The sequence below is a fragment of the Sander lucioperca genome, chromosome 4 (assembly GCF_008315115.2).
Source record: "Sander lucioperca isolate FBNREF2018 chromosome 4, SLUC_FBN_1.2, whole genome shotgun sequence".
Lineage (NCBI taxonomy): Eukaryota > Metazoa > Chordata > Actinopteri > Perciformes > Percidae > Sander > Sander lucioperca.
In genome coordinates this window covers 6,260,093-6,273,741 of record NC_050176.1, presented here as the reverse complement: position 1 = coordinate 6,273,741, position 13,649 = coordinate 6,260,093, and the positions used below count along the sequence as shown (strand labels likewise).

The 13,649-nt window shown below is 41.0% G+C and overlaps 1 protein-coding gene across 2 annotated transcripts in view; it reads left to right on the top strand.

The window, feature by feature from the left end:
• The first annotated feature begins 4,302 nt into the window (after positions 1-4,302).
• The window catches only part of grk4 (G protein-coupled receptor kinase 4), a 48,700-nt gene continuing 39,353 nt past the window's right edge, over positions 4,303-13,649 (top strand). For both annotated transcript variants that reach the window (XM_031284421.2, XM_031284420.2), the window contains exon 1: positions 4,303-4,648. In XM_031284421.2, coding sequence (XP_031140281.1) covers positions 4,597-4,648 — 52 coding nt within the window. In that variant the 5' untranslated portion in view covers positions 4,303-4,596. The remainder of the gene's footprint in view (positions 4,649-13,649) is intronic.

Sequence of the window (13,649 nt, the reverse complement as noted above, 5' to 3'; positions counted from 1 at the left end):
CAGATCATATGTGCTGGTGCTGTTTTTGTGTACATAGCTAGAGCTACTTTGGAGTCCAGGACTAACACCATGTTGCAGAAACCCAAGACAGTATGTATGCAGATTTTTATAAATATATCATTCTTTTCACCTTTCTTATACACTTCCCTTGCAGGAGGAGCGATTCATATTAATTATGCTCTGTTTGTTCCAGCATACAGGGATACTATGGTATGACAAGCTGTTAAAAATAGATTAAAAAGAACAAAAACTGAAATAAGACACATTTATTCAAAAGTGAAATGAGATATCAGCCTGGGTTTCACTGTAACTAATGGTACGGTGTGTACACTTTTGTAATCCTGCAGTCTTACTTACTATACTATAAATAAAATTGAATTGAATTTAATTGCTTCACAAAGTGGGTCCCAAAATGTGGTTCCTTGGGACAAAAAATCCTATGAAATGGATCATGAAATTGTGTCTTCTGGTTTATACTCAGTAGATCCTTTGCATGAACAATTTTAGGAACCTCTGTTTAGTGTGACCAGGCCAGGACATGTTTGGAAAAAATAGTGATGTATATTAAAAGCTAGCAGAAAATATGACTCAATCAGGCATTTGCCTTTATGATCAAAGAACCTCCTTGAGTATTAGAACATGTTATGTATACTGTAGACATTGAACATGTCTGGAAAGATTCTTCTTCTCTTTGAATACTTTGATCCTCAGAACTGTCATCAAATTGAGTTTCCCTAAGAAGGATAGTTTACATACGAACACAAGATAATTATTCGTGGAGACAGAATTCACACATCATCTTCACTTAGCCTGTTTTATGCAGTGGCAGCCTAAAGGACATAAGACCAATGAGAGAATACAAGCCCCTCTACATGCAGAACTAGAGGTCGACATGAATGATATGCATATGAGGGGTAGATAAGTGTTTACTGTGGTTAGTTTGATAAAATTCCAAATAACTAACATCTGAGACCGTTTGTGTAAAGTTGTGGCGTAGTTAGACATTTGTATGTCAGCAGCACCACCTAGTGTCCTAACTGTGGCCTGCATTACAAACAGAGAGAGAAGCTACAAATCAAGATTTGGTGGAGAGATATTTTGAGTTTTACCTCTGGCATCAGGAACAGTTTACTAAAAATAGCAATCATATGTATCTTATGTATCAAAAGCTACTGGCTATTGGTTAATGGTTTCAGACTCTTATTTTGAACATTGCTTGTTTCTTTTCTGATGTACTCAGCGGTTTCCTATGGAAATTGTTTAGGTTCATCTAGTCTATTTTTTTTTAAATCAGATTTTTACAGTTCATAAGGAAACTGACCTCATATCAACCCTTTTTACTGAAGTATTTTTGAGGAATTTTGTGCCTTTACTTGAGGGCGGACAGTAAAGAGAGGACAGAAAGCTGGGGAATGATATGCAACAAGGTTATATTTAATGATGTAATGATATTATTATCACTCACACAATAATGTGTAAGCAGCATTTTGTTGTAGGCTAGTTGGTATCCACTTGGCTTAAGAAAGTGGGCGTGTATGTTTACATGAAGTCATGATGTCATGTTGGTTTATGTCACAAAAATAGCTGTAACTGAAAGTGGGAGGTTTTTAATAGAAGTTGTGGTCTAATCTGCTTTATTTTCTGCATTTGATTGTTTTCTACTACATTTATAATCCTCATATGCGGCACATGTTTAGCTGCAAACAACATGATATAATATTTTAACAGTGTACCTAAATTAATAATACATTTTTTGGGGGGGCATTTTTAAGCCCTTATTACACAGGATAGTTGAAAGTGTGAAAGGGGAGAGAGGGGGGTAAGGACATGCAGCAAAGGGCCGCAGGTTGGAATTGAACCTGCAGCCGCTGCAGAAAGGACTGAGCCTTTGTACATGGGGCGCACACTCTACCAGGTGAGCTACCCAGGCGCTCCCTTTGAACATATTTATACAGATTTGGACCCCTTCTAAAAAAAGTCAGGCTAAACTGAGTCCAGATTAAAGCTGTGTACTTATTAATGGTTTCCGTGGAAAATAAAAGTCAAAATAGAACAGAACATTTAAGGAAAAAGTCCTGTAATAATAATTTGCATGATTGGGTGGTGGGGATCAAATATCACTGCACAAATTTGGATGATCTTTGTATCTGTGCATATCTGAATAGGTATGAGAGTGTAGCTAATTTTAAACTATTTTATATAACACAGCAACTAAGGATTATTGTCATTATAAATTCATCTCCTGATTATTATCTCCATTAATTCATTGGTAAAATAGTGAGAAATACTAATCTTAGTTACATTCCACCACTGCACCCCAGGTGACCTATAGTTTCTGTACACAACACAGGGCTGACCTGAGAACTAAATGTAACAGCGTGTAAAATATATGTATACTTTTGTCAAAACCTTTTAAAAAAAAATCATTCTGCATGACTACTGCATGTAATGTCCTTTCTGTATTCATACATTATCACCACTAGGTGGCAGCATTGATTCTACATGAACCATCTGTGATATTATCTGTCTAGTAGTGTGATTTTTTTGTCGTTCCAGACAAGCAACCATGTACCATTATGGGCAGTGGTGTATTTCTGAAATGGTGAAATCATTACAATCAAGTTGATACAGACCGTCTCTTTTTTTAGGTGTTCACACTGACATAATCCTGACTAAGGTGTTATAGTGAGAGAAACAGCACCTACTTGTCTAAGTTGCATCCATAAATTGTGCCTCTGATGAGAAAAATACCTTAAATAGAAAGTAAGAATACATTGAGATGTTTAAGTATGACACTACTATGATACTACTTCCTTAGATCCAAACCTGTGATATGATGGCCTTTATGACTCTCAATTGATAGCTGACCAGCGATCAGGTCTCCTTGCCCATCACTAATTATGTCAATGGGCACCTTTGTTGTATCTGTCGCATAACCAGCATCCTGTTCCTCTGGCAGCTGATAATGGTGAGGATGTCTAAAGACTGGTGTGAGAATAAACTACCACCAATTATTGATTTCATGTCAGAGCACACACACCTGTTCACAAAGAGCTCTTTGTCATTTTTTAAAAATTTGATTTAATTGGGCACCTGCATAGCTGACCTGGTAGAGCATGCGCCCAAATACAGAGGTTTACTCTTCGACGCAGCAGCCGCGGGTTCAACTCCAACCTGTGGCCCTTTGCTGCATGTCATTCCCCCTCTCTCTCTCACTCTCCCCTTTCATGTCTTCAGCTGTCCTATAAAATAATAAAAGGCCTAAAAAAAATTTTTATTTAACTGTTCCTGTCACAGGGTCAACAGTGAAACATGAAAAAAAGATAGATCATGTTTCCATTGATCCAGTAACTTGACCCATTCTGTGTTAATAAAGTCAGTGAGGATGTGAAGATTAAAGTTGGTGACCTTTGACCTTTCGGCCCCTCAACTGCCTGCTCAGCAGATAGCCTCAGGCCTCCCTGTAATGCCTTTATGAACCTAGTAGTTGAATGAAAAGTGAAACTGCTAATTATTGTTTATTTGCAATTATCACATTTCTGGTTCTCTAAATCTTTTCATGAACAAAATGTCATATTTATATTACATTACAACTTTCACATCGTCTTAAGAGGCACACAACTTCTCTCCTCTCTTTTTGCAGATGCGGTTCTTCTCAAAGCATTGTGGGCTCAGTTGATCCAGGGGTCAGATTAATGTAGGAGTGAGGAGGAGCATACTGTGTGTTATTTCTTTTCTCCAGGCTGTAGGCCTACCTGGCATATAATGTAACAACTTAAAACCCTCACAGCATTGTTCACACAAGAAGAGGTCTGTATCAAAGGCATTCATGTTTCCTGACAATACACCAGAAGCACATCATGCAGCTGTATAGTAGAACATCGTGGAAAGGACACGTTTACTTATTCATGTTTGTGATGATGTGTGAACATCTCTTTTTTTCTAGATGTTTCCAGCAGGCCCTCGCTCCTGTGGTTGGGGAGACTAATTATTCCGGAGGGAAACTTGTAGAAAATGGCACACATAAGCACGTTTTAATCCAAAACTGCCACACAATAAATGGCATAACCATCCATACTTTCAGGAGGCTAGGAAATTGCACGCATGTATGAATGCGCTTGTATGTGTGTGTGTGTGTGTGTGTGTGTGTGTGTGTGTGTGTGTGTGTGTGTGTGTGTGTGTGTGTGTGTGTGTGTGTGTGTGTGTGTGTGTGTGTGTGTGTGTGTGGTTGCACTGGTTGTAAATTGATCCCTCCTACTTTCGCTGGTTCGTTGTGCAGAGGAGGGGCGAGGAGGAGGAAGAGGAGGAGGAGGAGGGAGCTGAAGCAGGAAGGAAGGCAGGCAGAGGGAGAAGGGAGGCAGGCTGTGAATGCTAACAAGCCCCGTCGTAATCATAGAGCTCCGTAGGTAGTGTTTGATAAAACGTCTTGCTATGGAGAGGAACGACGACCACTATTAAACACCTACTATGCGCCAGTGCCGCGTTCGCCTTGTGCGCGTGCAGCAGCCACACCGTCGTCGGCACGTTTGATCAGAAAAACCGTCTTTTTCCGCTGAGTGAAATGTATCGCGACTGCTCGGGCTTCACATTCTGACAATGGAGATTGAAAATATCGTGGCCAACACGGTTCTCCTGAAGGCAAGGGAAGGTAAGCACAGCTGAACGGCAAAAATAAGAAATTAAAATGTGTTTTTTCCCCCCTACCTCAATGCCATGGACGAGCTTTCGACTGTCCTCCTTGGGATTTCTGCTTTCTCTGTCTCCCATCCCTGCGCAGCGCTTTGTCTCCGGGCAAACACCACACATATTCCGTTAAAATCAGCTGTTTGTACACTAACAACACACATATTTACCGGGCAGGTTAACATAAGGCCCAGCAGGCTGGAGATGAACAACGCAGGGAGTGTTTGCAGCATCGCGCTTAGATCGCAGCGTTGCATTAGAGGCAGTCGAGCAAAATCTTTCACACAAGCACTGGTCAGTGGTTTTGTGGATATTTACAATTTACGATAACATGAATATTTAATGACATTCACATTACATGGTATGGAGTGTGGACCAAAATTTAGCTGCGCAGTGGGGCACTGTGCCTCAGTAGGCTACAGCTTCTCTTTACCTGTCATTGTAGGTTTTGGTGCGTTTAAAGCCCAATTAGGAATGTAAAGTGAACGTGTGGAAGCCTATTATTTGACGCAAAAATATGCCACTGCATTGCCGTTTCGCTGTTGATAAGGAGCTACTGTGAGAAAGGAATAACGTTATAGTGGAGGTTCTGGATTCAGTGGGAGACTGGGAGATGAAGGCCCACCATGTAGCCTACCCCGGCGGCACAGGCGTTATATAGCCCCGGGTGTTCACGCTGCTCAGTGGGCCGGTGAGCCCACAGCAGCTCTCTTGGAGGTGAAAAAGAGGCGAGTATCCATCTGTTTTCCAGGAGATAGCGGAGAGGCTACTTTGTAGCCAGTGAGTGGGCGCACGCAGGGTGGGTGTACAACACTGTATTAGCTGCCAGAGGAGGGTAAAAAGGTGTCATTACTGCTTAACGATTTCCACTTGTGTTTTTCTCTCTTTCAATCGGATAGGACACAGCATATGAGGGTCTATTGGCCTTAGAAGATATTGTCCAAGTTAATGCATTTTGTATTCCAGGCCTGTGTGTAGGCTAGTGTGTAATAACAACAACAGCTTGTAAATTGAAATTCCCCCACTGGGGATTAATAAAAAGTATAAAATAATCAAATAAATGATAACATTTTGCTCGAAAGCAAAGTCGCTCACAGTGCGTACATGGCTCGGGGGTCGCGGTTCATTGTGGGTATGCAGAGGCCTTCCCTGCTTATGGTTTGCATTATATTCGGACTGCGTTTCAGTTCAAGAGTAAACGCCAACACGAACTGTGAAATGGATTATTCACAGCAGTGAATCCATTTCAGCTGCTCCTTACGAGGCATAAGGCTTTCCTTTACCTCCCATTAAACGGTGCTTGGCATTTGTCATGAGTGTTACCCCGTGAGGGCGATTGTACAACACCGATCGGATCTACAGGCTGCTCAGTACCTGTCAGTGTCCTCAGCCAGAGGCTCTAAAAGGTTCTCAATGATGAGCCATGAACAGAGTAGAAGGGGCCTGGTATTTCTCCAAAGTTCACTTTATTTGGCTTCAATGGTAAGGTTTGTGCTGAAAACATTTTCTTAATTAATCAGGTGGTCATTTGTCAGGAACTGTATTGCTATTTCCAGTAATTATTTGAGTCCTTTATCAAGATATACCAACCCGCTATTTGTTCTTATAATTTGTGATGTAAACTTGACTTAATAACATTGTTAGTTGGACATGTTGAGTGTACAGTCAGTGTTGTTGTTTTTTTTGTTATATTTCTCCCTGCTATACCATTCACTGTGTTAATTAGCACTCAGATTAAAACGGCTAATCACTCCCAATTTATCCCTTTATGGTGCACAGGAGACTAATTTGATTTTAATTAGGCTTTCCAGAGGTGGGTGTTTGCAGCTGTCAAATCGTTTCAGTATGTCACAGTGACAATTGTCAACACTGGCAGTGTCATGAGCTGTGGAGCAAATCCCACCTTTTAAACACACAAATCCAGACAGAAAACGGCTCCTGAGGATCAGAGGTCAGCTGCCTTTTTTTTATTCAATAGTCTCTCCTGGATCACCTTCGTGCTACACGGAATCAAGGCCTCTGCAAGCAGCAGCAGCTGCATGCGCTGGGTCCAAAACCACTGAGTCAGCAAGAGTTTGCCCTGCCAACGTGTCCTTGAGCAAGACATTAAATCAGTTGTTCTGCAACTCTCTGACCTCGTTGTGGAGACGGGAAATGACAATTTCCCAACGTACTAATAAATACGCATGGCGCATAAACAGTCATAGAACGTTATACAGCATTCTCCATCCCAGAATTATCTTTTGATTAATAAATGCCTAGAATACCTTTTTCTTCTGGTTACGATAGGCTCATAACTTTTTAGTCAACTTTCGAACACCTGATGCTGATGTGAAACTGGGTGGCCAGAGTGAGAAGTGTTATGACAGGGTGTGTCCGGCCTGTCACCGTTTAAATGACACGTCAAGGGAAGTGGCTTGGTCTTGTAGGGTTGACACTGCTCCTGCCACTCCCCTCCTCTGCCTCAGTGAAATGTGTGTATACATTTGGTACAGAATGTAGAAAGGAAATAACACTTTTTTAGACAGTATTTCGATTTTTCTTTTGCCTTAGAGCTGCTAGAGGTGACAGTTGCATGAGGTGACAGTCTTGTACAGTCAGAGGAAGTTATCACTGTAGCTCCCCTGAGAATATATTAAAGTTTTGTGAGAGTTTTTGAGGATGTAAAAACCACAGTCAAGCATCAGAGACTTATTTTCACAAAGTCTCATACAGTATAACATCAAAAGCATCTCCTCAATATTTGTATTGACAGTCCAAACCCATTTCACATAGTTGAGTAATATTGATATTCAGTATTTACAAATAAATCGTAGAATCCGACGGTCGACTGATATATTGGAGGGCCTGTTTTGGCGGCTTATATTGTTTAATCCTAGACTGTACTGGTGCACGTATTGGCTGATATTCACAGAAAACATGTAGTACATAATGCAGTTAAAAGCACTTGAGATAATTTAGAAACAGGGTTATCATACTTTGTCCTGCAGACTCCACTGTTTACAATATTTTTCAGCACCTGAGTTGGCAGAGCACCCTATCATAGCGGAGCAGATGGCGGTGTCAAGTCTGTTGAGAAAAATTGTGTTTACTCTTCAGCTGTAAAATATCCTGCCTCCATTACATTTATTTGTCAGAGCTCTTTAACAACCAAATTGGACGGTCCCTTTGGTCAATTTCACATAAAAAAGATGGTTCCTATAAAAAAGGAAACCTTTGTATATAGAAACTGATATGTTTCATACAATTGTATTTCAAGAGGGAAGCAAGCTGTGCTGAATAGCCACTACATTTTTTATATCAGGCATATTTTCCTCTTTCAGACCTGACAACAGATGCTAACCCGAATCTCAACCCGAAGTTGTAAATTTCTTTAAAACAAATCCACCCCTGAATGCCAATGTCATTGTTAGATATAGATATCAGCAGTCTGCACATTACAGTAATTCATTATGTCAAACTGTTGCAGTTTTTCTTTCTCTCTGATCAGGCGTGATATTTGACTAAATATAAAAAACATAGAATTTAACTCTATTTTTAAACTTGACATATCATATAACAGGCATGTTGTACATAAGCCCTTCTGCACAACAGGTCTGTTATGAGTAGCTGAAAGGTAATGTCTTGAACTAAAGCACTGTATTCTATACTGCTTTTTTTTTTGGAGTTAGGATGTAACACGTAGGCAAGAGGTGGATCTGGGTGTTGTAGTTCCTAAGGGGACTGCTCTAGAGCACCTGGGGAATTCTTAAATTGGACATACCAACAAAATGAGGTCAGTTAATAACCCCCTAATATTAATATCTGTAAATGTGTAGTTTATTGACAATGCTTTTGCTTCAGTTAGAGATTTACTACATTTCCCACAGTTCTCTTTGAGAGACTGTTTACTAGTTGCATTCAGTTGTGTCTGTATATGTATATTATACATACATACATACATACCATGTGTAGAGAGCAGTGGTGTGTGCATGGTCAGAGCATGACAGAGAGTTCTTCCAGTTGAGAATAGTTGCGCCCCTTAGTCAAAACACAAACTGTTGGATGTCTGCAATGCATTCTGGTCTTTTTTTGTCATTTAAGCTTGTAAAATTCCCAACCTGAGGTGCTAACTACTGCTTATGTTAGCTCAGCTTAAAAAGATCTGCAGTTAAGCTTTAATAAAGCTGGTAATGTAAGGATGTGACTTTACGCTCTCTATCTGGGAATTAGGAACATGCACTACTCAAAAGTTGACCATTGCCCCAAAACTGTTGTAGGATGAAATCAAAAAAAAAATTAAAAACAAAGTGGTGAACCTTCATTTTATGGCTGTCACTGACTTAGTGGTAGAGAAATGTGTCTGCGCTAACTAAGAAGCAATGAAAATACCCAAAGGGCAGAGAAGAACAGGATTAAGTTGCGCGGCTGAGTGTTATTACTCTTTAATACAAACTTGTATGCAAAGGGGACGTGGACATTTGTTCACCACATATTACATTTCCACGCATATTTTCATATTCTAATGTAAGAGTGACTGGATATGAAGGGCATTTCACCCCTCTTCCTGGAATCAAATTTCACTTGATCTTTTTCTGCTGTGTTTCTTTCATAATTCCTACACTCTTCATAAAAAGGAAAGAATGTGGACAGTCCAGTGCTCACATTCCTCTGACAAACAGTAGACACTAATCCTGCTTATATAATTCATTTCCGCCTTTACAAGTTGGAAGCGTTGCCATTAAACATTACAGTTTTAAGAGGACCTATCTCTGCTGTTGGTGTCTCTAACCTCTCTCTGCATACTGCCCCCTCTCCACCACCCTTCAAATGGTAGGCCCTCTCAGACCACTTGTGAGGGTTTTCTTGTGACGTAAGCCAGCGTAGCTTTATTAGTTTTGTGGTCATAGCTGGGCAAACGCTTGTTGTCATCACTCTGGGGTGTTTCCTCCAGCTGAGGCTCATAAAACACATTGCTTTGTGACTGTCCCTTGATGTGGGACTCATTTTACAGTTTTTGCACCCACAAATGGGCTGTGCGGAGAACGAGTCGCAGTGTGTTGCGTACGCAGCTATGCTGCACGGCACTAGCAGCAACGCTTAGCCGGGTGGCTACTGGGATGTTCATTAGCACAATTTCTTGGCAAGCTGACTAAGCATGAAGAGGCACTTTCTGTGGCAGTTTGTGAACATCATAGGGACCTTGTTCCAGCTGCCTTATTAAATGTTAAATGGCCGTTGTTCCTATGAGAACCCAGCTGTCAGCCTGATTTAACAATGTGTACGGCTGACTGTATTTACAAGTTCGTATGGTTCAAATAAAGATTTTGGTTTCTCTAAAAAGAGTTTTTAAAAGGTCTGGCTGAGTCAAAGTCTAGTAGCGAGTGTATTAAATATCAAAGGTCCTTCATGCTTTATCAGTTTGCCTTTTTTGAAACGTTCCTAGTGTCACAATTTTGGCGTCTGCTCTTGGTAACATTTTATGTCAGTCTTGCCTTCAAATATGACTTGAAAGTGTTGTCTTATCAAAGATAATCTTCAAGGTGTAATATGTGCTATGTGTTCCTCACCCAAGGGCTCAGTGCTGGAGAGGCTGCTTTTGTGTGTTCCTGCTCTTTCAGTGTGGCCATGAAAATGAACTGGTGGGCCCTTCATCTGAGAGACAGCTGGAGATAACCTATAGATGATTAACCTTTCAGTCTGTCCTCTTACTCACTTGCAACTCTCTTACAACTCTGTGCGTCTTGCTCAAGTTAGTCTCACCCTGTTCGCTGGCCGCCCCCCCTTTCTCCCTCAAGACACTGCGAAAACAAGGGTCAGTTTTCAAGCACGTCTCTGCAAGATTTAATGGAATATCTTGAACACAGAGAGATGGGGCAGAGGAAATAAAGGTCTTGCAAAACACCACAGCACGCTGCTGGAATGAGCAAAAGCGCATGTTTAGCGTGTGTGTGTGTGTGTGTGTGTGTGTGTGTGTGTGTGTGTGTGTGTGTGTGTGTGTGTTTTCTGCTCAAGTAAAGAACTGCATGTGAGATCCGCCACCGATCATGCTCCTTGCTCATTCTGTTGTCATGTCCTGGAATTTACTAGAGAGAGAGAGAGAGAGAGAGAGATCTGGCCATGAAGAATAACAAAGGCATATCAAAGAAAAAATGGTTATATGGGGGAGGGAGCAAGAAGCAGAAGTCAGAGGAAAGTGGAAGGAAAATGGGAAGGGGACATGTGAAAGAGGTGTGGATTAGAGGAGAGCAGTGCTGCCTGATATTCACGTTTGTCTTATCCCCTCTCTCTCAGCTGATGTGTGTCTTTCAGTACGAGTATACAGACGGATTACCTTATGCAAACACTGGGCCTTTGCTTTGAATAGGCAACACAGATACTAGCAGCTAATGTTTTCTTTATCAGGGGCTACTCCAGCCAGTCGCACACTGTATGGGAGAGAGAGCGACTGGGAAAGCAACAGGCCATTCATTTATCATGGCCAGGTTCCATTGTGCCCATGTGCGTGTGCATGCTCATATTACAATGGGCCTAAACTATGCGTGACCCTCTCTCATTTCCTACCATTTAAGTCATGTTTTTTGGGAGGATACCGCAGCCGTCCGATTCCAAACCTCCACCTATGTGACTGCTGCAGGGTGGGGGTCAGATTTGACAAGGTATGGCCTGGTTCCAAACATTCAGGGTATGATTACATTGGCCAAAAATAACTTGGTAAACAGTGTTATCAGTGTTTTTAAAGTTCGGAAAATGCTGTTGGTGCCCAAATGAAGTGGAGTTACTTAACAGCAGGTTTGGCTTTTCACTTACTTTTCTCTTCATTTTATGCTCAGAAGAAATTTTTAAGTGCACACTGACCCTGCTCTTTTTAACCTCCCATGCTGTTTTTTTTTTTTTTTTTTTAAGTCAGGGTTCAAGGAATTAAACCTTCTTTCACTAAGTCACTGTGTACAAGCGTGTAGCCGAACTGCCCGAAGCGGATTGTGTGAAGATGTAAATACTGGCTGCTTGCTGCCGTGGTCGTTCTGTTAACAGTCACAGACGAGCTTGGTTTTCTGGCCTTGTGGCTGTTATTCCGAGTGTCGGCATGTGACATGTGTTCATCAGATGGGTGAGCGGCTTCTCCCATATGGCGATGCAAAATGAAGACGAGTTGTGAAGACAGCAGCGCCGCACGGCTCTGTTTTCATGGTAACATCTGAAAAAGCTGGGAATCAGAGCAGAAGAAGTTGCCAGTGATCTAGTTTTATCACAACTATCTCTTTAATTTTCACAGAATGACCCTTTATTCTCTGATTATGGGTGTAAATACTCCCTTTATGTATTCATACTTTATATGTGCCACATAGTAACTTTGTTTACTGAAAAAAAAAAAAAAAAGAGATGATTTTATTGTTTCAGTTCCATGAATAACTAAATAGTAATTTAGGGATGTAACTAATGATTATTTTCTTCATCAATCGATCAATTGTTTGGTCTTAAAATGTCAGCAAATTATGAAAAATGTCCACCACAAGTTCCCAGAGCTCATGGTGGCTTTTTAAAATGTCTTGTTTTCTCTGTCCAAGAGACCCACAGTCCAAAACCCAAAGATATTTAGTATATCCTCATACAACGCAGATATTTATTTCTAGACAAAATCTGTTTGACCTAGAGCCTGGCCGATACTGGAATTTAAGGCCGACACCAATATCGATGTTGGAGATCACGACATATTTATAATTATTTTTAAATTATGACCACTTTTAATTATAACCAAGATATGTATAAGTGGAACATTTTACAGTAAAAAAAAAACAAAACTTGCCAATGCTGTTTCTTTATCTCAAACATATATTTAGCATTTCTGTATTGCATATTGTTGTGACTTGTCAGCCAGTATATATGCTGCTGATAGGATATGGGCCCTATCTTGCACCCAGCGCAGCGCAAAGCCCGACGCAAGTATCTTTGCTATTTCACCCAGAGATTATGCTACAGTCTACTGTGTGACCTCCAGTTTGGCTCCTTCTCTTACTTGAGATGAAAGAGAGAGGAAGGGAAGAACAGAGAGAGAGGAGCATATTTGGGATGGTGTTGGACTGTTTTTGGCCTGCACATGCATTAAGAGCATAAACAGCAACTGATCACGGGGGAGGAGAGAGAGCCGAGACAGAAGAGTGCGCATGAACGTAACATTCGTTAATGCACTTATAGCTCATTCCACAGAAAGACATACAAACAAAAACCACATGAAAATACTCTTGGCCTTTGCTTAAATACATCAAACCTGTCAGACTTGAAAATGGAGGAAACACCAAAATACACACAAAGTAAATAACACTGTACTACTACTACTACTACTACTACTACTACTACTACTGTAAGAAGTGCTGCAAGTGAGATAGAAGTGATGGATAGTAATTGCTCAGTGACTTTCAAAAATGTTAACGTTAATACAACATAAATGCTTTCCATTGGTGCCACCTTTTGTCCCCTTTAAGAAATAACACAGTTGAATGAAGAGGACTTTGGTTACCTTAAGTTGTTTTAAAGCAGCTGTAATGGGTCATCCATTCATCTGTGGCCAAAGCTGTTTATGGCATTTTTTTTTTGTTTGTATTTGACAGCAGAGAGTGATAGGAAACATGGGGAAATAGAGAGAAGGGGGATGATGTGAGGCCAAGTTTTGGGTCCAGGATGACCTTGCTGTTTATAAATCTTTTAAGGAAAGGAATGTGCATCCTCGTAGTTGAGCAGCACATCTCCTGGTTTGACAGCAGTCATTCCCAACATGTTCCAACTTTTGAATCTGGTCACTTCTGCACATGCGCAGACCTGGCCCCGAGATCCTGCGCGATGATCTCAGCGCTGGCTGTTGGGCTCGGCTATGAATGAGCGAAACTGCTCTGAAGTCGGTGTTTATGGAGGGCCCCGTTCTCTCAGAGGGGAGAACCAAAGTTAAATAAATACTTGCTCCATCCTGTCTGCATTAAGGGCTTGCACAC